The 25,926-nt window shown below is 35.2% G+C and overlaps 1 protein-coding gene across 15 annotated transcripts in view; it reads left to right on the plus strand.

The window, feature by feature from the left end:
* Positions 1–25,926, plus strand: part of SMC5 (structural maintenance of chromosomes 5) — a 96,129-nt gene that overhangs the window by 8,044 nt on the left and 62,159 nt on the right. For 12 of the 15 annotated variants that reach the window (XR_010148677.1, XM_520066.8, XM_009456708.5 and 9 more), the window contains exons 3-8: positions 1,107–1,159; positions 10,443–10,605; positions 11,615–11,749; positions 13,871–14,011; positions 15,530–15,691; positions 19,288–19,359. Coding sequence is in view for 14 of the 15 variants with exons in the window: in XM_520066.8 (XP_520066.5) it covers positions 1,107–1,159; positions 10,443–10,605; positions 11,615–11,749; positions 13,871–14,011; positions 15,530–15,691; positions 19,288–19,359 (726 nt within the window). In the remaining variant the exon portion in view is untranslated. The remainder of the gene's footprint in view (positions 1–1,106; positions 1,160–10,442; positions 10,606–11,614; positions 11,750–13,870; positions 14,012–15,529; positions 15,692–19,287; positions 19,360–25,926) is intronic. The other 3 variants (XM_009456707.5, XM_054658155.2, XM_063787764.1) reach the window with 1 other exon arrangement.

Here is a 25,926-nt window from a genome sequence, read left to right on the forward strand (position 1 = left end):
GTACCAAGTATTTTAATTCTTGCAAGCTAATGAGCAGATGTCATTCCTACACGGATGTCCTTGGTTTTCCTGTGAGGAAACAGAGAGGTTAAGTAACTGTCCAATGTTTAACAACTTGTATGTGGTGGAGTTGAGATTTGAACCTAGATAGTAGATGTTAAAACCTGTACTTTTAAGCATTAGGCTGTACTTGGTGGTTACAAGATAAGGCTTTTTTTTTTTTTTTTTTTTTTCACCCATCTTTCTGGGACTCAGCTTTATTGTCTATAAAATGAATGTATACTTCAAGGTTGCTTATGAGTATTAAATGAGAAAATACATGTTTAGTGCTTAGCACAACAGTATATAGTAAATGCTTGATAAATGTTAGCTGTTGTCATCACTGTCATTATCACTATTAAAAAGATTACTATTTGTGAGGTATATTTTCTACCTTTTTAAATATTTATCACTTATTTATAGCCTGATTTAAGATCCAGTCTGATTTTTTTAGGCTCAGACTTTGTTTTCGGGCTTAGACTCATAAGCATATAGAAACTAGCACAGATATGTCTGCTTTATCATGTAAATTTCAATTATATTGCTCCTTTTAGAACGATGCTTGGTGGCAATTATATCATTAACAGGATAGGTAATATTAGCGTGGTTGTTAATATTTAACCTGCGCGACTGTAGGAAGTCTTCAATGGTAATAAGAAGCTTTGAGTGCTTAGTGGTTATACTATAGGACCTGTTTTCCCACAGGCATTTTCTCTTCTGTCTGGGTGTTTAATATAGTGGACAGGTACACAGGCTCTGGAGCCAAGATTTCCTGGGTTCAGATCCTTTTTCTGGCACTTACTGGCTTTGTCACGAGGTTGGTAAGAGGCTATGGAGTGCATAGGAGTTCGATAAATCTTACCTAATATTATTATTGTTGTTATTTGTGGGAGGGAACAATGGAGGAACCCAGATCTGGGAGAGATACCTTAGAAAGTGACAGGAGCGAACATACAAGTGGTACCTGAAAAAAATCTTGATTTGACAAATAATAATGACTGCTAAATCTCTGATTGTTAACCTGGGAATGTCACTACACAGCTCACTTTTTCTTTTTTATGTCTTAGGTTGGGTTTTTTGTGAAGAGAGGATGTTCTAGAGGCATGGTTGAAATTGAATTGTAAGTGTTAAAAGTGCTAAAACTCCTTTTTCCTATAAAATTCTTAGTTTATATTCATGTTTTCCTGATGATTAGAAAAGAGTATTAATATAGTATTATGGCATAAATATTGGAAATAATATTTAAAGAATACTTAATCCAGATAAGTAAGGGGTTTAAAAAATATATTTTAAAAACTTAAATTGTAGGCTAGCCATGGTGGCTCATGCCTGTAATCCGAGCACTTTGGGGAGGCCGAGGTGGGCAGATCACCTGAGATCAGGAGTTGGAGACCAGCCTGACCAACATGAGGAAGCCCCGTCTCTACTAAAAATAGAAAAATTATCCAGGCATGGTGGCACATGCCTGTAATCCCAGCTACTGGGGAGTCTGAGGCAGGAGAATTGCTGGAACCTGGGAGGCAAAGGTTGCAGTGAGCCGAGATGGCGCCACTGCACTCCAGCCTGGGAGACAGAGCTAGACTCTGCCCATGCCCCCTGCCCCCCCCCAAAAAAAAAACTTGTGAGAATTTTATTTTAAAAAATTATCAAGGAAATGATAAGTTTATAGCAGGTAATGAAATAGAACTATACTACTATTAAGTAGTCATGATGAAGTTGCAATATTTTTCACAAATTTAAAGTATCTGGGTTTTTTTTTTTTTTGCTGATCTTGAAAGTAATACTTGCTTGTCTTTAAAAAACGCAAACAATGTAGAAGTGTATAATGTTGAAAATAAAAGCCTTCTTGCCATCATTCCTAATTCTATAAATAACTACTGCTAATAGTTTGGTGAATCTCATGTATGACAAGGACTTGGTACTTCTGTCACCATTTTTTATTTTCTCCCTTATGACACCAATAATTCATCATAGTATTCTTTTCCCTTGAGCTTGGATATTCTCAATTGGCCATTCTTGGCAGCTATTTTTGATAGACTAGAGTTGATGTTTATGATGAAACCAGTTGACCATCCTTGGTATATATAATTTTAATCCTTTACACATAAATATGCACATTATTTAGGTGATTTTTAGAGACTGTTGCTGTTGGAATATTAGTGGAAAGTTGTGGCATTTTTGAGCTGAAAAGCCTTTAAAGATTATCTGATAGCCCTACTATTTGATATGAGATGAGGAAACGCTCTTTTATAAAAAATTACTCAGAAAGTTTTTATTTATATAGAGATGAGAAAGATAAACATGGAAGTAAAAAGAAAATAAATTTTGAAATACCCAACTTATTAAAATATGATAGAATTTTGTTGAAGAATATAAAATCAAGACCTGAAGAAATGGAGGTGCGTGATACGTTCCTAGAAACATAAAGTTAATGTCATTATTAACATGTCAGACCAGGTGCAGTGGCTCATGTGTGTAATCCCAGCACTATGGGAGGCCAAGGCAAGTGATTGCTTGAGTCCAGCAGTTGGAGACCAGCCTGAGCAACATGGCAAAACCCCATCTCTACAAAAAATACAAAAATTAGCCAGGCCTGGCTGCGCACCTGTAGTCCTAGCTACTTAGGAAACTGAGATGAGAGGATCACCTGAGTCTGGGGAGGTAGAGGATGTAGTGAGCCATGATTGTGCCACCGCACTCCAGCCTGGGTGACAGAGTGAGACTCTGTCTGCAAAAAAAACAAAAACAAAAAAAGTCAATCCTTTGTAAATTAATACATACATTTGATACAATTACAATGAGAGTCTCAACAGGTAAGTTTACAAGTTGATTCTAAACTTCATCTTGAAGAATAAATGTGCCAGAAAACCCAAGGAGATTTTGAAAAAGCAAAGTTGTAAATAAGATTTTTGTCTACCACATGTTGAAGTATACTGTAAAGTTGTTGATTTAAAAATAAGCGTGATACTGGTATAGAAGATGAGAGGAGCAGAATGTAGAAACCAGGAACAGATCGAAATGTACATGAGAACTTATTATAAAAGTGGCAGTTTAATTAAGTGTGGGATATTTTAAGAGATAGGAAAAACCAAAGTTGTTTTTGCTATTCTCAAACTCAACACAGCACAGAACACTTCTACACCAGATGTGTGGGGTTTTTTCCCCACACCCTGCAATTCAGTTCAATTCTGACACTAACCAAAAATTAGTGCAGGACCCATAGTTTAGGGGCTCAGTCACACAGGACTGCCCTCCACTTTATATGCCATTTGTAAGTCTTAGGTTGTGCCCTATACTTCTGACCAACCAGCTGTAAATTGAGGTTCTCAGGACCCCTTTCTTGGTCCAGTTATTTGCTAGGATGGGAAACACTTAGGTTTACCCATGTATTATAAAGGATACTACAGAAGATGCAGATGATTAGCGAAATACAGGGCGAGGTCTGGAAGGGTCCGGAGTGCAGGAGCTTCTTTCCCCACTTTCCTAGCATATGGATGTGTTCCGTAATCTGGGAGCTCTCTGAAACCCATGGTTCAGGGAATTTTATGGAGGCTTCATCACATGGGTATAAGAAACTCAATCTCTAGCCCTGCTTCCCTTCCCAGAGGATGGGGAGTAGGTTGGTGGGGCTGAAGGTTCTAAGTTTCTGTTCATGGCTTTATCTTTCTGGTGACCAGCCCACATCCAGGAGCCCAACAAGAGTTGCCTCATTAGAAAAAGACACACTTGTTACCTAGGAAATTCCAAGGGATTAGGAGTTCTGTGTCAGGAATTGAGGACAGAGACTAAATAATTTTTTTTTTTTTTTTTTTTTTTTTTGAGATGGAGTGTCACTGTCGCCCAGGCTGGGGTGCAGTGGTGCCATCTCGGCTCACTGCAACCTCTGTCTCCCGAGCTCAAGTGATTCTTCCACCTCAGCCTTCCAAGTAGCTGGTATTACAAGCACCCACCACCACACCTAGCTAATTTTTGTATTTTTAGTAGAGACGGGGTTTCGCCATGTTGGCCAGGCTGGTCTTGAACTCCTGACCTCAAGTGATCCGCCCGCCTTGGCCTCCCACAGTGCTGGGATTACAGGTGTGAGCCACCATACCCGGCCTACATATTTCTTAATACAGGCTGAGTATCCCTTATCTGCAATGCTTGGGACCAGAAGTGTTTTGGATTTTGGATTTATTTTGAGTTTAGAATATTTGCATTATACTTATCGGTTCAACATCCCCAATCTGAAAATCTGAAATATGAAACACCCCAATGACCATTACCATTGAATGTCATGTTGGCACACAAGAAGTTTTGGATTTTGGAGCATTTTGGATTTTGGAGTATACAGGGATACTCAACCTGTATATCACAGTATCATAGTGTAAATTATTCAAATTGAGCTGTGATAATTATCTTCTTTTATAACTTTAAAAAAGTTAATTTTTTAAAGATAAATTTAGAGCTTTAAAACCTAACACCCTACACATAAATAAAATTTAAGTATATAAACGTCAAGCACTTTTTCCACGAAGGTTCACATGGCCTTGAGAGTACCAAATGTAAAACAGCTCATCATTAGTTGTTGAAATTATTGCCATTAAACAAGTGTACTAACTGGCCATGTATTCCTTGAGTAGAATGGTGGGTAGAATAATCTCTGGCATGTATTTATGTAGTCATTTTCCAAATATTTATTGAGTACCTATACATTGGGGATACTCTTCCCTCATGGAATTTATAGTTAGGGGCATAAGGAGGGACAGTTAGATAAGTAAAATGTATATTATGTTAGGTGGTGATAAGTGCTACATAGAAAAATAAAGCAGAAAAGGAGGATAGGAGTGACAGAGTGGAGTTTTACAGTTTTAAATAACCTGATCAGGAAAGATCTCACTGAGAAGATAGGATTTAAGCAAAGACCTGAAGGAGGGAAGGTAATGAGCATGGAGATAATTGGGGAAATAATATTTCAGGTATAGAGATTTGCAAATGCTAAGGCTCTAAAGTGGTACCCACAGTGACTGGATCACTTTGAAGGAGGAGAATAGTAAAAGATAAGCTGTGAAAATATCAGGAAGTCAAGCCTGTATTCATTGTAAGGACTTGGCATTTATTTTGCATAAGCTGTGAAGCTGCCTGGTTTTTAGCAGAGGAATGATGTGATGTAACTTAAAAAGTTTAACCAGATTTGGTTGCTGTATGGAAAGTAAACTTTAAGAGAGCAAAGACAAAAGCAAGAATATCAGTTAAGTGACTAATAGAACAACGCTATGAGAGATGATAGCTTATGATTTGCTTATGAATTATATACAGAGTATGGGAGAAGGAGCAAGATATCAGGGAGGACTCCAAGATGTCTGGCATGATTAAGGGTAGAGTTTCCATTAACTGAGGTAGACAGACCTACTGCAGAAGGTTTTGGGAGTAGATCATACATCATTGAACTAAGATGCCACCACTTGTAGCTTCCAATTAAAATTAAACTAGCACAGATAGTTTGAAATGTGCATCCCAGTTTCAGAGATGTTAAAATGTTTTTTTAAAAAAGGAACTTTTCGGAATCAAACATGGTAAAGTTTGAGATGCCTAGTAGATACTCAGGCAGAGCTGGGCACGGTGGCTCATACGTGTAATTCCAGCACTTAGGGAGGCAGAGGCGGGAGGATTGCTTGAACTCAGGAATTCACCAACCTGGGCAACATAGCGAGACTCCATCTCCACACACACACAAAAAGGTCTGAGATTCAGGTAGAAATGTTTTTAGTGGGCAGTTAGATATATAAACCTGTCATTCCTGGAGAAGTCTGGGCTGAAGATAAACACATTTGGGAAATCATTAGTATTATGATGGATTAAATCACCAATGAAGCAGGGATAGATAAAGGAAAGAAGAGTTCTAAGGACATATCTGCTACAGTGCACCGTTTAGAGATTGAACATAGGGAAAACTAGGAAAGGAAACTGAGAGTTGGCTAGTGAGTCAGAAGAATACAGTACTTGGAAACCAGCACTTGGAACAACTTCAGGAGGAGTCAGTTGTCTATCACCTGTGTCTGATACTGCTGATAGGTCAAGTAAATTGAGAACAAAGAGTTTATTATCCGCATTTATTGAGTTGGTCATATCATTTAAGTTGAAGAATTAATTAATTCCCTGATGTTTGCTCAATTTTGCATTCTTAGAATAACCCAGTTTGGTCATAGTTTTTTTGATGTGTTGCTAGATGGGTTTTCTAGTATTTTATTTAGAATTTTTACATCCATATTTTGTTTGTGAAAGATATTTGTAGTTTGAATGTTTGGTTAAGCTTACTGTTTAAAAAAATCTGATGTGTGTTATAGGGTGTCTTGCAAAAAAAAATCATCTGGCTTTTTTTTTTCTAACTATACTGATTTAATTTTTTTCTAACTACTGATTTCATTTATTTATAGTAATCGGTTGCTTAGATTTTTCTGTTTATTCTTGGATTACTGTGGTTATTTATACTTCGTAAAGGATTTTCCCATTTTTCTTAGTTTTAAATTTTATTGACATGAATACCATCCTCTTATTTGAGTTTACTATATATATTATTTTATATAAAACAGTATGTCTTCTAAAAATTGACTTGTCAATTTTAGTAGTTTTTTTCAATGAACTAACTTTTGCATTTGTCGTATATCATGGTTTTCTATTTCATTAATTTCTATTCTTACCTTTACTGATTCTCATTTTTTGAAATGGATATTTATTGCACTAATTTTTAGTCTTGTTTACCCTAATATGAACAGTTAACGTTAAAAATGTCCCACTTACTACTTTAGCTCCATCTCTCAAATTTTAGTATATAGTATTTACTGTTTTTCAGTTCTGAATATTTTCTTTATGAGTTCATAATTAGAAGTTGTTTCTAATTCTAATGTAGTGATTTTCTTATTTTTTAGTATTGGTTTCTACTTTGATTGTAGTGCAGTTAAATATATAGAGATACTGGTTTTATGTTACTCATCCTTTGAAATGTCTTTCTTTTTGTAGTGAACTTTAGTAATTGTTCTTTGGCTAAAAGAATAAGTTTTCTTTTGTAGATACCTGCAGTGTTCTGTATTTGTGCATTAGGGCAAGTTTATTAGTTATATTGTCAAATCTTCTATATTTTTGCTGATTTCAGTTGTCAGATTGATACCTTAATTACTGACAAAGGTGTATTACACTATTCCTCTATGCAGATTTGTGAATTTTCCTTGTCCTGTCAATTTTCGCCTTATGTATTTCTAGGACATTATTAGTTGCATCTAAGATTAAAATTGTTTATCTTCTCGCTTAGTCGCCCAGGCTGGAGTGCAGTGGCATGATCTCGGCTCACTGCAGGCTCCGCCTCCCGGGTTCACGCCATTTTCCTGCCTCAGCCTCCTGAGTAGCTGGGATTACAGGCGCCCGACACTACGCCCAGCTAATTTTTTGTATTTTTAGTAGAGACGGGGTTTCACCGTGTTAGCCAGGACGGTCTCGATCTCCTGACCTCGTGATCCACCCACCTTGGCCTCCCAAAGTGCTGGGATTACAGGCGTGAGCCACTGCGCCCGGCCGTGAATTCAACTTTCTGTTGTTAGGTACTGACCTCTATCTTTCTTTTGCTTTAAAGTCCGTTTAGTTTGCCATTAATGTAGTTAGCAGCTTTTTTTTTTCCCAGTATTTTTCTAGTTGTCTTTTTTCATTCATTTCATGTTTTTAATATCTTTTGTTATCTCATTTAAACTAGTATAGCTGTATTATTTTTTCTGGAGTCTTTTAAGTAAAGCATATAATCAATTTACAAATATATGTTTGAACTTATTTTTCCTGTCTTATTCTCTGCTTTTTATTTTTCACACTCTTCAGCATTTCTTTTCTTTCTTGCTTTTGTTGGATATTTGTTTCATTTTTCCTTCTCTTTTGTCTTGGAAGTTATGCACTCTTTTAGTGGTTACTGGAATTTTAGCAGGTATACTTGTTGGAGTCCAGACTTAATATCTGTCTTCCTGCTAAACAAAGATTTTACAGTACTTTGTTCTTAATAACTTCTCTGAACTTACATGCTTTTAAAGTTCTATCTTTTTAAAACTCCTCAAAACATTATTATTAATATGATATAGTTATATTAATTATGCTGTCAGTGTTTGTTTAGAATTACCTCAGATATTTCTGTTTTGCTTTTCATTCCTTCTTCCATTTCTGATTTTCTCTCTGGGATCACTTTCTGCCAAAAGGATATTTGAAGTTTTCTTTTATGAGAGTTTTCTGTTGGAACACTCAGTTTTTAATCTGAAAACGATATTATTTAGCTCTAAATCTTGAAAGATGTGTTTCATGGATATAACATTCTATATTGACAGGTCTCTTTTCTCATATTCAGAGTATAGTATAATATCATTGCTGTATTCCTTTTTTTGTTGTTTTGTTTTTGTTTTGGTGACGGGGTCTCACCCTGTCATGATCATGACTCACTGCATCCTTGACCTCCTTGGTTCAAGTGATCCTCCTGCCTCAGCCTACAGGCACTCACCACCATGCCCAGCTTTTTAATTTTTTTTTATTTTTTGTAGAGAATGGGGTCTCACTATGTTGCTCAGACAGGTCTCGAACTCCTAGGCTCAAGTGATCCTCCCACCTTTGCCTTCCAAAATACTGAGATTACAGGCGTAAGCCACCACATCTGGCCTGATTGTTGTCTTCTAATGTGAATCTGATCTTAGTTTATTTGATAGTAATCATTCTCTTTTTCTCATTGTTTTCTGATGTGAATCTGATCTTAGTTTATTTGATAGTAATCATTCTCTTTTTCTGAAGATGCTTATAAACTCATTTCTTTTTTTAAGTATGTTTCATATATATTTAGGTGTGGATTTATTTTTTATTTACTTTTCTTGGTTTTAATGACACTCTTAAACCTACGGTTTGGTGTCTTTCATCAGTTTTGGAAAGTTCTTTTTTATTATCTCTTTAAATATTGCCATTGACCCATTCTCTGTCTCCTAGAATTCTTATTAGACATATTAGGCTTTCTTAGTCATCCAAATATCTTTAATGTTTTTCATTTATCATTCTGCATTATGTTATTTCCGCTAGTGTTCTTGATGCTTTGTCTTCTTGTGTGTGTGTTTGTAGCGAACTACTCTTCTTAGAACTTTATCTGTGTTAATTCTTTTAAGATAACATAGATTCCGGCAGAGGAAATTATTAACTTCTGCCAGAGACCATTGAATACTTTCAATTCAGAATCACAATGTACAGAATTCTCAGCTTGTGGTGGTAGCAGTGAAGTATTTCTAGTTTACCCTTACAGTGAGAGTATATCGCTTAGATATGGCTTTCTATTGGACTCTCCACCTTGAATAGCTGTGGGCTTTGTTTTTCTCCTTTACCAGCAGATCATCAAAATGAATCCTCAAGATCACTTGATTGGGCGAATGCCTTCAAGATGAAAGCCAATTTTATTTTTCCACTCTGGGTTTTCACCTATACTAGGATGTTAGCCAGAATTCCTTACTTTCATGCTAACTGATAAATTCATTTATGAAGATGTTCTAATATTTTATTATTTTTAGTTGTTTACAGCAGGAGGATCAGTAAGGGTACTTTATTAGTCGTTCTGCTGGAAATGAAAGTTTAAAACTACTTCCTTTAAAGTCATAAAGTCTTACTGTTCCAAGTGGTCTGGTTACAATATAATTTATATATACAACATTCATAAGTTATTATTGTCATTTAGTGATTGGATACCAATAATTTATCTTTCTGCCACATGCTGCTGAATCCCAGTGAAGAAGATGGATGAATAGATGGGAGGTGTGGAGCAGTAGTACTTCTAAAAGCGAGAAATAAGTAAATACCCTTCTTTCAGATTCTGTATTGCTAAATGTTCCTTTATATCCATGTGATGTAATCCTCTCTGAGTTTAGAGTGGAGTACATGGTGAGGAATCCATGGGCTACCTGTATGGGTAGTTTTGATTTCTGGAAATGCCACGAGTCAGTTTTCATTCATATGTTTTCTGAGCAGGGGGAGTTTCAAGGTTTAACTGCTCTACCCTTTAATATATTAACACATTTTGAATTGCAGTCAATGCATGTGATTGAAGAATAGCATAGTAATTAAAGGATAAACAACTCCAGCTATGTGACTCCTCTAGTAGTGTTTATGAATTAGTGTTCACATTTGCTTTAATTTTAACAGTTTAAATAATTTTGAATGTTGAGTAAGTAACTGATGTGGTCAATTATGGCATTATGACTAATAAAATGCCAAAGTTTCCTTCTTGAGGGGCCAAAATATCAAAAGGAGTAAAAATCATAATAATAATTCTATCTGGCACCTTTTGTGCAAGAGAATTTTGGGAATTTTATTTCTAAACTAATGTATATATTTTGAATATAAAGATTCTTAAATTATTTTTTAATTAGGTTCAGGGCTTCTGGAAATCTTGTAATCACCCGTGAGATTGATGTGGCAAAAAATCAGTCCTTTTGGTTCATCAACAAAAAATCTACAACCCAGAAAATAGTGGAAGAGAAAGTTGCAGCCTTAAATATTCAAGTGGGGAATCTTTGCCAGTTTCTCCCTCAGGTATGAGAGAAATAAATGTAAAGATGGGAAAATTTTGTATATAGTGTTTCCTTTTTATGCCGTTGAAGGGATATCATAATGACTGCTATTTAAATTGAACATAGCACTCTTACAGTTCTTTGCAAAGGTAGCATTTCATCACTTAGAGTATAATGTTATTAATTTGTAGTAATTTGGAAAATTTCAATTAGTAAAAAAGTCTAAATTAGAGTATTTTGAAATAAAGTATTATTTTTGAAGTTCAGAGAGTGGCTCAGATAGCTATGTGCTTCTATTTGTAGACCCTTAAAATGTTGTTAATGAACAACTTTTTAGTCAGTTTTTGTTCGTATACATTATACATATATTTGAGTCTACAAAATATTTGATATAATAAAACTCCTATATTTATAAGTATACCTTCTAAAATCTTGTAGTTTATTAAACATAAAAAATGCTAATAATTTATGTTAAATGTTAAAGTCATATTACCTCTTAAATTTGACTTTGAATGCTGTCTAGGGACAGCATTAACTAATATTAATTTCTTTTTTGTTCAGAAACAATGATTTCATAATGAGCAAATTAAATAAAACTTAAACATTTTTAAAAGCTTTTTATTTATTTTAACACTTGCCAGCTGATGTCAGATTATCTCCAGAAGTAGATGTTTGAAATTGCCTTTTTTTTTCTTTTTAAACCCTCTAACATTTCAACTGATATGTAATAGACAGTGATCATTTTCATCTTGGGACTATGTGTTCTTTTATTCCCAAACTTTTATTATACATATGTAGACATTTCAACCTTGAAATATTGGCACAGAAAATTTTTAAAGATGATCAAAAAGGTAACAGTTTATATCGTAAGTTTATCTTCATTATTCTAAAGAATAATGCGCAAAAGGTTTATATCTCAAAGGTTTTTTTAAATGAGTTTCACCTTGACAAGTGTAAGCATTGAGTGAAATACATTTTGAAGATATATGTAAATGAATGATAGTTGCTGATATTTAATTTTTGTGCTCTAGGACAAAGTTGGAGAATTTGCTAAACTCAGCAAAATTGAACTCCTCGAAGCCACTGAAAAGTCAATTGGTCCCCCAGAAATGCACAAATATCACTGTGAACTCAAAAACTTCAGGGAGAAAGAAAAACAGCTCGAGGTACTTTAAAATAGACAACTCATTTGTATTGTTTCTTATTGATTTCTGTATCTCAGAACATGGGAGAGAGAGTAGTAGTATTGATTCATTGAGTGAATTCGTATTTGTGGTTTTTTTTCACTTAGGATTGTACTGCTAATATCAGTTAAAGTGACAGAGTGAGAATGGATCTAATAATGTGAAGTTTAAAAAGGTTGACTATTTCAGCAAATACGTATTACTAATTGAATTTTTAAGGAACCAGTAACAGTATTATAAAAAAAAATTATCTCAGGAAGTTATTCTTTCATTCATTCAGTATCTATTAAACACCTACCATGTGCCAGGCACTGTGTAAGGCTTTGAGTAATAGAAGAGATACCATGTGCCATTTAATATAGCACTTCCGTTGAACCAATTCTCTCATGTATTTTTTTCAGTCACATGAGGGTAGACTTTGGAAGAGAATTACACATTTAGTTGGAATGTTGGTTATTTTCACCATTAATAAACATAAAAATGTACTTTTATAGCATATCCTTTGTAAAGGTGTTTTATTTAATGGATCTTTTTTCTACATCCCAGCAACTAAAATAAATACAGTAAATTTTCATAATAAGAAATCTTTTAGTCTGGGTGTGGTGGCTCAGACCTGCAATCCCAATACTTTGGGAGACTGATTCGGGAGAATCGCTTGAGTTCAGGAGTTTGAGACCAGCCTGGGCAACAGGGAGACCCTGTCTCTACATGAAAAGAAATGAGAAAAGTTAGCCAGGCATGGTGGCGCACACCTGTACTTCCCGCACTTGGGATGCTAAGGTGGGAGGATTGCTTGAGCCAAGGAGGTCAAGGTTGCAATGAGCTGTGATTGCACCACTGCATTCCAGCCTGGGTGACAGAGTGAGACCCTGTGTCAAAAAAATGGAAATCTGGCTGGGTGTGGTGGCTCACGCCTGTAATCCCAGCACTTTAGGAGGCCAAGGCGGGTGGATCACCTGAGGTCAGGAGTTTGAGACCAGCCTGGCCAACATGGTGAAACCCTGTCTCTACTAAAAATACAAAAATTAGCCGGGTGTGATGGTGGGCGCCTGTAATCCCAGCTACTTGGGAGGCTGAGACAGGAGAATCGTTTGAACCTGGGAGGCGGAGGTTGTAGTGAGCCGAGAACATGCCATTGCACTCCAGCCTGGGCAACAAGAGCGAAACTCCGTTTCAAAAAAAAAAAAAAGGAAATCTGTTTTTAATTTTAGGTTCAGGGGTACATGTGCAGGTTTGTTATATAGGCACATTGTGTCACAGGGGTTTGGTGTGTCACCCAGGAAATAAGCATAGAAATCTTGTAACCAATTGCTTTCTCTTAAACTGTGACTTTATATACTTAATAATATGTATTTTACTGTAATTAAATGTTATTTTTTACCTTTGTCCACCAGACAGGAAAAAAAATGTTTTTATTATACTTATTCAAAGTGAATAATCAAAGGAGTTGTTCTGAGCTTTTTATAGTTATTTTAGCTTCAGATATTCTGTTCTTTTACCTTTCTGTATGTCAAACAAATAATTTCACTTGAAACACTCACCTACACTCTTGACCATCCGCTGAAAGAAAACAAGCATACAAGCATATATTCTACTAGGTTCTGAGTACATCTTTGTATTTATTAATTGACACCATAAAGGCTAATTCTTAGCTTTCTTTCATCTCGTTTCTAAGACCTTTCAGTCATGAGTGTTCATTTAACATCCTAATCCTAGTATTACTATTTTTCATTTGTATATCACTTTTACAGCTTTTGTTTAGCTTTCATTTATATGAAGTGAATTGCTTCTACCCTTCAAGTGGATGCAGCAGATATTTGGGCAAGAAGAGCCTGGGCTCAGATGTGACAGGGCTTCTTTACAGTTAGGACTAATAAATTGTAGACCCTAGACCAGAACTTGGGTATGAATGTTGCTTTTACACAGGTTTTAGGTGTTGAGACAGGGTCTCACTGTTGCCTAGGCTGGAGTCTACATAGTTCTTAAGAACTCCTGTGAATTCTTTATTGTGAAATTTTGCCATCGTTTATTTTTCATTGTTAAAAGATGTGACCTGTTGTCATTTTTCTGTCAAACTGATTGTTCAACATATATTTATTGTAGACCTCATGCAAAGAGAAAACTGAGTATCTACAGAAAATGGTTCAGAGGAATGAAAGATATAAACAAGATGTGGAGAGGTTCTATGAACGGAAGCGACATTTAGATTTAATTGAGATGCTTGAAGCAAAAAGGCCATGGGTGGTAAGTCATAATTTTTAGAGGCAAAGTACGTGTTTCTTTAAGTAGCAGAGTAATTATGATGAAAGTATTAGTTACTGTGTATTCAAGTTAGGTGCTTCTTTTTCATTTTTGGCTTTATATGTTATACATAATAAAATTCATGTCTTTTTTTTTTTTGAGACGGAGTCTTGCTGTGTCTCCCATGCTGGAGTTCAGTGGTACGATCTCAGCTCACTGCAACCTCTGCCTCCTGGGTTCAAACGATTCTCCTGCCTCAGCCTCCCAGTAGTTGGGATTATAGGCATGTGCCACCACACCTGGCTTTTTTTTTGTATTTTTAGTAGAGACAGGGTTTCACCATGTTGGCCAGGCTGGTCTTGAACTCCTGACCTCAGGTAATCTGCCCCCCTCGGCCTCCCAAAATACTGATTACGGGCGTGAGCCACCGTGCCAGGCTTTCTTTTACTAGTTTATTACCATAGCTGTGTGCTAGTTGTTACTGTTTAATAAATAATAATTAACACAGTGCTCTTAATTCTTCCACATTTTAGTCCTCAACAGATAGTTTTTGATTGTTGTTTTAAAGATGTTAATGATCAGAAAATTAAATCTTTGGGTGTCCTCAGTCAGGTCACTGAGAATTTATTAAGACTACAGTTCGGGTTAAAGATTCAATTCCCTCATTGCATTACTTTATAGTTGGTAGAACAAAATAGGTAAGAAAGTTTTGTAGTGTTTGTTCCAAGGTTAGAATGGAAATAATTGTTACTTGCTTCAAAAAGAGTATTTGTGGCATTCTTGTTCTGTCTTCCCCCTTCTACCTACCCTATTCTATCATTTCATGATTCTTAAATTTTCCTTTCTTCGGCTTTTCTAAATTTTATTTTTCCTGTGTCCATTATTACTGCTTCACTCACTTTGTCTTTTGATTTTCCTTATTTTTTCTAAGATTGATTTACCTTTTTTCATTTTTCTTCTTTTTTGATTTACTCATATGTTTATTTTTTCTTTTCTTACCATCATCCCATTCGTTCTTATATAATGTTGCCTTAGTGTGCCACTTAATTTTTTTTTAGCAAATACTCCTATGACATGACAGGCATCACTTTCACCTACATGCTGCTTTTTATTTTTCTTTTGACCCATTTTCATTTTGGTTTTTTTTTTTCATTTTTACCCTTTATACTTGAGTTTCTTTTGCTTCTTTATACATCCCTGTATCTCTTCTTTATTGACAGATTAGAGGTAAGTCACATTTTCGTAGCCATTAAGATATGTTTCAGATAACAGGATGGAAGTCTGAGAATCTGAACTGGTGATAGAAATAAACGCTCAGTGATTATCAGGACTGTTATTAAATCATTACACTGGTATTTACTATTTCTGAAGTTGTCCCAGAGGACAAATTTACATTAATAAACCTGTTTTGATATCAAAACAATCTTTTCTTACATTTGGTTTCTGCCTGTATCTTGATTTTTAGTATATGTGTTAGTTTAAGGTAGGGCATTAACTTCTGTTTGTTGAATTATTTGCAAGGAATATGAAAATGTTCGTCAGGAATATGAAGAAGTAAAACTAGTTCGTGACCGAGTGAAGGAAGAGGTCAGAAAACTTAAAGAAGGGCAGATTCCTATAACACGTCGAATTGAAGAAATGGAAAACGAGCGTCACAATTTGGAGGCTCGAATCAAAGAAAAGGTACTTTTTGGTTTCAATTTTGGATTATCTGAATTTTATTTTAGCAAATATAAAAAATATTTTGCAGGTGTTTGAAAATATTTTCAAGGGTTTTCTTGTATCTTTCATTTCTTAAGTTTTTTAACCAGGAATTCTGCCACCATAGGATTTTCAAGGACATACTTATTACTGTGGAAGTGTTGCTACTTTATAGGACTTCCAAGATATAAAGAGAGAAAAGTGAAATATGATTTTTTTTAGGTACAAGAGGATTCATAGTGGTATTCCTGGAAACACTGAGCTCTTTTTGTGAATATATTATACATCTGCTTTGTAATTATACACCCTTTTGAAGGAGGGCAATATAGAAAATCTGATGTTTTTGGAATAGATAATAGAATAATATTCCCTGTATTTTAAAAGTATAACTAGATATTTTTTATGACTATGGCTTCTAACCTTCAGTGGATTTTGAAGTTAGAGATTATTTGAGAATTGTTTAAATTCCTGCTTCTAAAATAACGCAGTATAGGCAGAGATTTTGGAGATTCATGGATGCACTGAAGTCAAGGTATTGACCCCTACTTAAGAACCTCTGATATGGCTGGGCACAGTGGCTCATGCCTGTAATCCCAGCACTTTGGGAGGCTGAGGCGGGCGGATCAGTTGAGCTCAGGAGTTCAAGACCAGCTTGGCCAACATGGTGAAACCCTGTCTATGAAAAACACAAAAAACTTAGCCAGGCATGGTGGTGTGTGCCTATAGGTCCCTGCTACTCATGAGGCTGAGGCAGGAGGATCACTTGCGCCTACGAGGCAAAGGTTGCAGTGAGCTGAGATCGTGCCACTGCTCTCCAGCATGGGTGACAGAGTGAGGCCCTATCTCAAAAAATGTATATAATAATAAAAATTTAAAACTAAATCAATAAAGAATCTCTGATATAAATTGTCAGTTGCCTCAAATATGTAGAATTATTTGTAATTAGACCAGCGGAATTTATGCTATATATAGGTTAATTTTATGAAACCAGAAAACCATTCACAATCTTTGTGTACTGTATACCCCTGATGTTGGCCACTGTGCTTGAAGATGGGTGTCAGTGATAGTAAAGGGTGGATCTTAGCCTGGCACTGCTATTGGGAAAAAATTGTATGAAACATGATTTCTGCTATTGAAAGATCATTTAGGAGATAGTGTGTTATGAACTTAGCAGTATTTTTTTTTACAGGCATCATCTCTATTTTTAAAGGTTTTAAAGATTGTGTTTTATTCTTGTGAATATGCTACTCCAGGGTTTTTGTTACTGAATTTAAGATTGCCATTTATACAGGTTTGACTAATATAAGTTTCATCTTTTGTTTGTAAAAAAAGAAGTTATGTGGAGCTCTTCGATTTCGAGATGTGATTGTACTTTTCTCTTTTTAGGCAACCGAAAGTCAGAAAAATGACTTCTTGAGCTAGATTGTACCAGATACTATGTTGAGCAATGTCTACTGAGTGAGAAAGGCCATATCTAGGAATGTAAAGTAAACTTTGTAACAGAGGAAATGAATCAACAGTTTTGACTTTGCTACTATCATGTGGGAAAAGCTCCACTATATCTTAATTCTAATACAGGTTAAAGTGAGTTAAAATTATTGCACTCAAGTCCAGAAAATTAAACAGTTACTAAGATCAGATAAAGGTTTTAGGACTTGATTAGATCTGATTCTGAAAAAGCGTTGCCATTGGTCATTTTAAATGTTACGGGGAAAAGGAATTGTAGATATTATCTAGACAAGCCCCCTCATTTTATTGTTACAGATACTGAATACCATTGATAACATGACTTCCTCAAGGATATGAAACTAATAATTGGCAGTCATTGTTATGTTAATGATGGTTGGTTATAGTTAAGTTGTGGATTTGTAATTGCTTTTTTTGGTTCTTGAATTTTCTGTTACTGTAAAACTACTTTTGTAGTGGAAAATATGTACATAATAAATTTCAGATCTCTTAAGGAAACATATTTAACCCTTTGTTTTGTCTATTTATAACAGAAGCCCAGCTATTGTTATATTAGGCTCATTGTCAAACATCCATGAGCCTAATTTATTTATGTGAAAATCTGCATGGCCTAAGATGTTTTAGAATTATTTTCCTAAAGAAATAATTCTGAAGTGGTACCTTATGTCAGTCTATAGTAAAAGTAGTTATTAGCACCCATAGCCTTGCAACAGAACACAGTGGTTAATTTTGTTTAATATTCATGCTGTTCTTCTTCCTGCTCATTCTGTTCCAGCAGAAAACTTTTTCCAATACTTGTAATTTTTTTTTTTTAATTCCAGGCAGGTGATAAAGTGTTATGGACAGGGCATAGCTTTTGAGTCACACAGACCTGTATTTTAAGTCCTCACTCAGCTGTCTGACCTTCAGCAAATCGTTTAGTCTCTCTGAGTTTTAGTCTCCTCAGTCAGGTGAGGACAGTAATAGTAATCTTTATCTTACATGATTAGCATGTATGATTTAAGCATACATACATCAGTGTTACTAGCATCAGAAAATTAGTTTTTCTCTATCAGAAGAAACTATTGTCTTTTGGCATCAGAGATCCACCAGAGACATGATTTCCTAGGAGGGCTCACAGCTAAGATTTATTACAGCAAAAGGATGCAAAACAGTCAGGAAAGGGAAAATGCCCTGAGGACAAAGTCTAGAAGAAACCAGGCACAAGCTTCCAAGGGTCCTCCCCCAGAGAAATCACACAGAATGTGCTTAATTCTTCCATCATCAAATTATGACAACATTTTTAAAGTCCTGTCTACAAGGGAAGTGCATTACAGACTCAGCACCCAAGGTTTTTATGGGCTTTAGGCAACTAGGCCTTCTAGCAGCATGTTCTTAACTTCCAGAATGCAAGAAGGAAAGCAGATGTTCTGCATCAGCCACATTGTTTGTACAAACACGCACAGTGAGCCACTCTTATCAGTTAGGAAATGGTAGAAACACTCCCAAAATCCAAATTTCCAGACAACAGCCAAGGACCGACCTTGCAAACAAGCCTTTCCAAGAATAGTAGTCTTAGTCTATAATGTTGTTTTCTGTATAGCCCTGTTTTCTACTATGTTTGAATTACATATTATAGGTGTTAATGATGTGTAATATGTGTCTATAATATGTCATGTATGTGTTTTATGTGTTAATGAAAAATATCAAGGAGGTAGCATACTTGGTATGATAGAACTCTGCATTTGAAATCAGACCTGATTTTTTATAATTAGTTTCCATTTTTTAGCTATGTATACAGGTTACTTGGCCTCTTTTGAGCCCTACCAGTCAGTAATATTTGTCCTGATTATCCTGTAGGGTTGTTTTTAGGATCAGATGAAATAAGACAGGAAGATAAATGTAAAGAGAAAAAACATGCATGCGTATTACTGCAACTGTTTATTAATATCATTAGGAATAACCTTTTATAGACTTGCAAATAACTGTTGGTATTTTGTTGATAATTATGGATTTTGCTTGATGTAAATTGTTGTGGGTTAACTCGATATTTGAATGGGCAGGGCCATATAATTTGCTTGCATGAGTTTTTAACTAGCTGTCCCCCCCCTCCCCCCGGTTTAATTTTACAGGCAACAGATATTAAGGAGGCATCTCAAAAATGCAAACAGAAGCAAGATGTTATAGAAAGGAAAGATAAACATGTAAGGTTTCATACTAAAATTTTTATTACATTAAAGTTTGCTCTAACTTTTGTTTTCAAATACAGATTATGAGACAGATTCTTGTTGGGGAATGGCCAAGATCCTCTGCATTCTCTATTTCTTAATCCGAGGGAAAGTAAGATTTGGAAGTATAGTAGTTGCTCAGAGGACAATTGTGGAAAATTTCTCAAAACTACTAGCAGCTGTGCCTTATGATCTTTGTAGCTGGGTGGCTGTAGTTTTTTAATAGGATAATGGTGGATTTGGTTACCTTAACAGCAAAAACTAAGCTCTAAGGGATTTATTCTGTTGTTGTTTAAAACACAGAAATAGACCTTTTATTTTGAAAAATCAGTGATGACGCTTATGTAGAAAATGCGTATGTACCTTTATGCATGATTGAAATTAATGAGACAAAGTATACTTAAACTATGGAACTTTTCGTCTTTTTTTTTTTTTTTTTGAGACAGGGTCTCTGTTACCCAGGTTGGAGTACAATGGTGTGATCTTGGCTCACTGCAGCCTCCGCCTCTCAGGCTCAAATAATCCTCCCACCTCAGCCTCCTGAGTAGCTGGGACCACAGGTGCATGCGACCACACCCAGGTACTTTTTTGAATTTTTGTAGAGATGGGTTTTTGCCGTGTTGCCCAGGTTGGCCTCGAACGCCTGAGCTCAAGCTATCCACCTGCCTTGGCTTCCCAAAGTGCTGGGATTACAGGCATGAGCCACTGCCCCTGACTGGAACTTTTTATTATATTTTTATTGTTGAGTTTTACTCTGTTTTGATATAATCTTGGTTTATAGCTCCAATTTCTAGAAATGAAGACACTTACATTGTAAAACTTTAGCCTACTGCAGGTAATTTATTGCTAAGGAAAAATCTTGTTTCAATTTGTAGTATCCTGTTTTTGATATGTGCAGCTTCTCAATCTGAGAATATAAATTAAAAGTTTTTAAAGTTTTTTTTCCTTTATAATATTGTTTTTTCTTAGTAGATTTTTGTTTCTTTTCTTACTTTGGTTTCTTGCTTTCTTCCTGGAGTCTTTCCTTGCTTATCTGAGAATCTTTGGTTCTCTTTATGGTTAAAAGTAAGGCATTAAAAGGCTGATTACAAATTTTTCGTGCGTGGGTGGGCCTGACGACAAAATTATGTTAGGATGATTAGGTAAGAAAGTGGGCTCTTTTGCTAACAGATGCCCAAATATATGTGTGTTTCTATTCTTCAGGACCATTCTGAGACTAAGTTTTGAAATTACCTGCCTTGGGGGTAGACATGTAACTTCAAGCATTTCTGGTGGTTGAAGCATTGTGTTAATCTCCTAGTTCTCAGCCTCACCCCTTTTTCTATCCCTTTATTTTAAGTCCCAGGCTGCTCATTTAATTTCTCCAAAGAATTAACCACAAATGTTCACAGAAGCATCTTGGTTGTCAGTGTTATGTGCTTAGGGTTGTGTATGTTGGGGGAAGGGGATTGGGATAAGAAGGAGGATATGAATAATTGCATTCTATGTGATGTTGTTTCTACTTGGCATTTCCTAGTCCTAAGAATTTCTGGGATTTTTATTTGTTTTTATTTTTTAGAAGGAATAATCAGTTCTTCACATCCCTTTCTTTTTCACTCACCCTTTACACTATGGTTCCTATAATATACTGCTAAATTTGTTATTTGTTTTTCCATCTTCTAAGTATTTATTAAACTTTCCATTTAGTGATCTCTCTTCCCTTTCTTTTGTCCTCATGGGATGGATCCCTTTTTACTCCATTCCTATTATTTTATTAGGGTTAGGCAGAAAAAGACATAAAACTCATCCTGTATCCCCAGACACAAATACAAAGTTGGTAGATTGCCTCATGTTGAACTTCCCTTATATTCCTGTCATAAATTTTAATTGATGTTTTAATATACTGCTGTATTCAACTATAAAATTTTGTATTTAGGATTTTTTGAACTGTGTGAGATTGGCCTATAATTTTATTTTTTGTTCTTTCTTAACTGGTTTTGTTTTCAGGCTTATGCAGACCTGGTGAATAATTTAATACTCTTGGATCAGTTTCAATCATTTATATTTCTTCTCTTCCTATAACTGATATTTGTGTATCCATTTTTTCCCCCTTATATTTGCCAGGGCTTGTCACTTTGTAAGTCTTTTCAACTAATTTTTTTTAAAAATCAACTTTATTTTTTGTTGACTATTTAATAATTTCCTCTTTCTTAATTTATTTTTCTGCTTTGAGTATTTTTTAACGTTCTTGAATTGTAAAAAGTGTGTTTCTTTTATTTTTCATCTTTCCTAATTTTTAATAAATGCATTGTAGGATATAAATTTTTGGGCATCATTTGGCTACATCTCACGTGTGTTGATTAGTAGGCTCTTTGTTTCAGTTTAAGATATTATAATTTTTATTTAAATGTTTTCATTTGAGGTTACCTAGCAGTTCTTATTGTTTTAATTTCTATGGATATGGAATTTTTTAGGCTTTTAAAAAATGTCAAGTTCTACTTAACACTGCTTTATGGTCAATAAATGTGGCCTTATGACATTTTTAAAGAATTTTTTGAGACTTTTTTTTGGCTTTTATTGTGTGTTTGATTTTTGTACCTATTCTTCATGTATTTGAAAAGAATGTGCATTCTGTCTTCAGGTGTGGACATATGTATACACACACATACATACATACGTTAGAATAGGCTTACTATAATTATGTATACTCGTATGTTCTTTTTTGTTAACCTACTTGATTTAGTTTTTGTTGTTGTTGTTGTTGTTGTTGTTGTTATGAGATGGAGTCTTGCTCTATCTCCGAGGCTGGAGTGCAGTGGAGCAGTCTTGGCTCACTGCAGCTTCTGCCTCCCCGGTTCAAGCAATTCTCCTGCCTGAGTCTCCCAAGTAGCTGGGACTACAGGCATGCACCACCACGCCAGGCTAATTTTTGTATTTTTAATAGAGACAGAGTTTCACCATGTTGGCCAGGCTGGTCTCAAAGACCTGACCTCAAGTGATCCACCTGCCTTGGCCTCCCAAAGTGCTAGAATTACAAGTGTGAGCTACCGCACCTGGCCTGATTTAGTGATTTTTAAGGTGTCAGTATCTCCTTCTATGAGTATAGGTTTGTCTATTTTTCCTTGTAATTATATCAGTTTTTGCTTCCTAGATTTTAAAGCTTTCTTATTTTGTTTTTATTTCTGTACCATGTTTTAGTTTATGTGCTGTAAATAATACTGGGTTTTGTTTTGAAATTTTTTTCAATTTGATGGCAAATAAAGGAGTTTAAACAGATGAAGAAGTTTAAACAGTTCACATTTACTGTTATGTTTTCTACTTATTATACTTTTTACTTGATTCCTCCTCTCTTTCTATTTTCTGTTGCTATTAACCAAGGTTTTCTCATTCTATTTTTTATTCTATAGGTTGAAAGTTAAATTTAGTCCTATTCTAGTGATTATCTTAAAATTTTAAGTGACACATTGCTAACAAAAGAGTTCATCAGTATGTTTATTCTCCCATCTAATTAAGAAAAAAAAATTAGGAAGCTTATACTTTCTCTTCCTGTAATCCCATGTCAGTATCATCAGAAATTTGACTTGTGGTTATTTAAAATATTATTATTATTATTATTATTATTTTACTGCCAGTATTGACATGTTGGGTATCTCTAATATGAAATCTAAAAATGCTCCAAAACCCAAAACCGTTTTGAGTGTGTTGACCTGATGCTCAAAGGAAATGCACTTTAGAGCATTTTGGATTTCTGGATTAGGGAAGCTGAACCTGTAAGTATAATGCAGATATTCAAAGGTCTTAAAAAATTTGAAATCCAAAACACTTCTGGTGCCAAGCATTTTGGATAAAGGATAATCAGCCTGTGTTTGGATTTAATGATATGTTTTGTTGGTTTATTTGATCGTGTTGCTTTTGTATTATACTTCCTCTGGCTTGCTAGGAAAGGAGAAATAAAGAGTTCTCTTTTGACTAAAGTTCCATCCTTTTACTTTAAGCCTATTTGTGTCTTTGAATCTAAAATGTGCCTCTTGTAAACAGTAGATAGTTGGACCATGATTTTTTTGGTCCTCATTAGCATAAAACCAGATATTGCAGAAAGGGGCTTGTTATGAATAATAAAAGACATTCCTGTCACTCAGAAAATTCCAAGGGTTTTAAGAATTCTGTGCCAAGAACCTAGGACAAAGACTAAATATATATGTTTATACCACAATAGTTCTTTTATATTGGATAGGAAGAAAAAAAGTTATAAACAACAAAATACATTTATGTTATATTTTACATTTATCTATTTAATTACCTTTGCGGGTTCTCTTGATTTATTTGTGTAGATTCAGAGTACTGTCTAGGGTCCTTTCATTTCAGCCTTAAAGATGCCTTTTAGTATATCTTGTAGGGGAGGTTTCTTTTAGTTCATTGAACATATTTAAAATCGCTGTTTTAATCCTTTTCCTATTTAGAAAAAAAGTACCTGTGCTCACTGCCAGCACTCATTTAATTTTACATAAACACACTCTGAGGCTTAACCAAATCTGACTGAGTTTCAATGTGAAAGTAAGCACCACCAGCAAGTATTCTCAGGGCAAACAGAAAAAGGGTTAAAGCCCCTTTGTCTTATAAGTCCATTTCTGTACTTCCTCAGGTACTTTTTCTGTTGACTGCTTTTTTCCTGAGTATGGGCCATACTTTTTCCTTTATTTGAAAGTGTTACAAGTTTTTGTTGAAACTGAACAGTTTAAGTAACATACTCTAGCAACTCTGGAAGTCAGTCCCATTCCCCTCCCCAGGGCTTGATGTTGTTGCTGTTTCATTGAATATGTTGTTGGTGTTTGTTTGTTTAGTGACTTTCCTAGTTCTGTAAAGTTCTTATTCTTGGTCATATGTGGCTACTGAAGTCACTACTAGGTTAGTTTAGTGGTTAGCTAATGACTGAATCTGTATTTCCTAAAATGCCTGGAACCCATGTGTTTCCCAGTCTTTGTTGAGGATCTCTGTGTATATATTGGGTCATGCCTTCATCATTCAGCCAGGCAGTATTCACACTTTACTGAGATTCAATCATTTTTCTTCAATAAATGCTCCTAAGATTGTTGAAAACTTTGGTTAACTCTGTCTCAGCCTTCACTTCCTATTTGCACACAACCACAAAGTGAAACAGAGATGAGAATTTAGGGTCTTCTCAGGTCTTTCTGGATCATGTACATAGCCCTGGGCATGCACACAGTCCTGCTAATGCACATGACCTTCTAGAATCCCAGGAATTTCCAAAACCTCATATGGTTTGGGGAGAAGCTCATTCCCCAGCCTTTTAAGATTTTTGGTTAGCTTATTGTTTGCTGTAACTGTTATCTGCTTCAGGCAGTTGTGATGCTAAACAATTGCTTCTGATTGTTTTTGACAAATGCATCCAAGGAAAAGGCTGTTTTGCAGTGGTGAGCTGTGAGTCAGGTCAAATACAAACAAGCCTTATACAACTAAGTTTTCCCAGGAAACTGCCGGGTAGATCAGATAATGACATTTCTCTGAGAATGAGGATTTATTAGGTTGGTGCAAAAGTAATTGCATTTTTTTTTTTTTGCCTTTATAAAAGAGCTCCAAACCTGTTCATATCTCTCCAGTGGCTGCTAGACTGCAGGTTTTCACTATGATTGTGGGCTGTTGCTTTTCAAGGATACCACATGAATGGAGCAAGGGGTTTAGGAATGAAGCAAGTTCAAAATTCTACAGAGCTTGCTGTTTTTACTGAGATTCAGCCATTTTTCTTGAATAACAGCTTCCCAGATTGTTACAAGCATTTGGTTAAATTCTGGAGTCCTGAAAGTGTAAATTTTGACAATTTTTGTCAGTGTTCTCATCACTTTTATGGAGGAGAAGATTTCTGGAGTTCCTTACTTCACCATTCCTGATGACATCCAAATCTTTTCTATATCTACAGAAAAATGTTGCTGGGATTTTAATAGGAATTTCATTAAACATTTGGGAAGAATTGAAATCTTTACTATGTTGAATCTTCTGGTCTATGAACATGGTCTGTCTCTATTTATTTAGATTTTTTATTTCTTTTGTTAGCATTATGTAGTTTTAGCAACAAGTCCTCTTTGTGTTTTGTTAGATTCATACCTCTGACTTAATTTCTTTTTTTTCTTCTTTGGTAGATATTTTGGGAGTTTCTACCTAGGCAGTCATGTCAGCTACAAATGGGGACAGCTTTATTTCTTTCTTTCTGATTTGTATGCACTTACTTTTCTTACGTTATTGCATTGGCTACAACTTCAGCACTCTGTTGAATAAGAGTGGTGAACACTGAAATCTTCACCTTATTCTTGATTTTAGGAGGAAAGCATTCAGTTTTTCATTATTCAGTATGTAATAATAGCAGGTTTTTAAAAGAATATGTATGCTCTGTCAGATTCAGGAAATTCTTATATGTATTCCTGTGTTTCTAGGAATTTTTATGTTGAGTACATACTCAATTTTGTCAAATGCTTTTCTGCATCTATTGATATAATTGTGTAAGTTTTTAGGTGGTTAGTAAGTGATGGATTATATTGATTGATTTTTGAC

This window comes from Pan troglodytes, chromosome 11 (genome assembly GCF_028858775.2).
Source record: "Pan troglodytes isolate AG18354 chromosome 11, NHGRI_mPanTro3-v2.0_pri, whole genome shotgun sequence".
Classification (NCBI taxonomy): Eukaryota; Metazoa; Chordata; class Mammalia; order Primates; family Hominidae; genus Pan; species Pan troglodytes.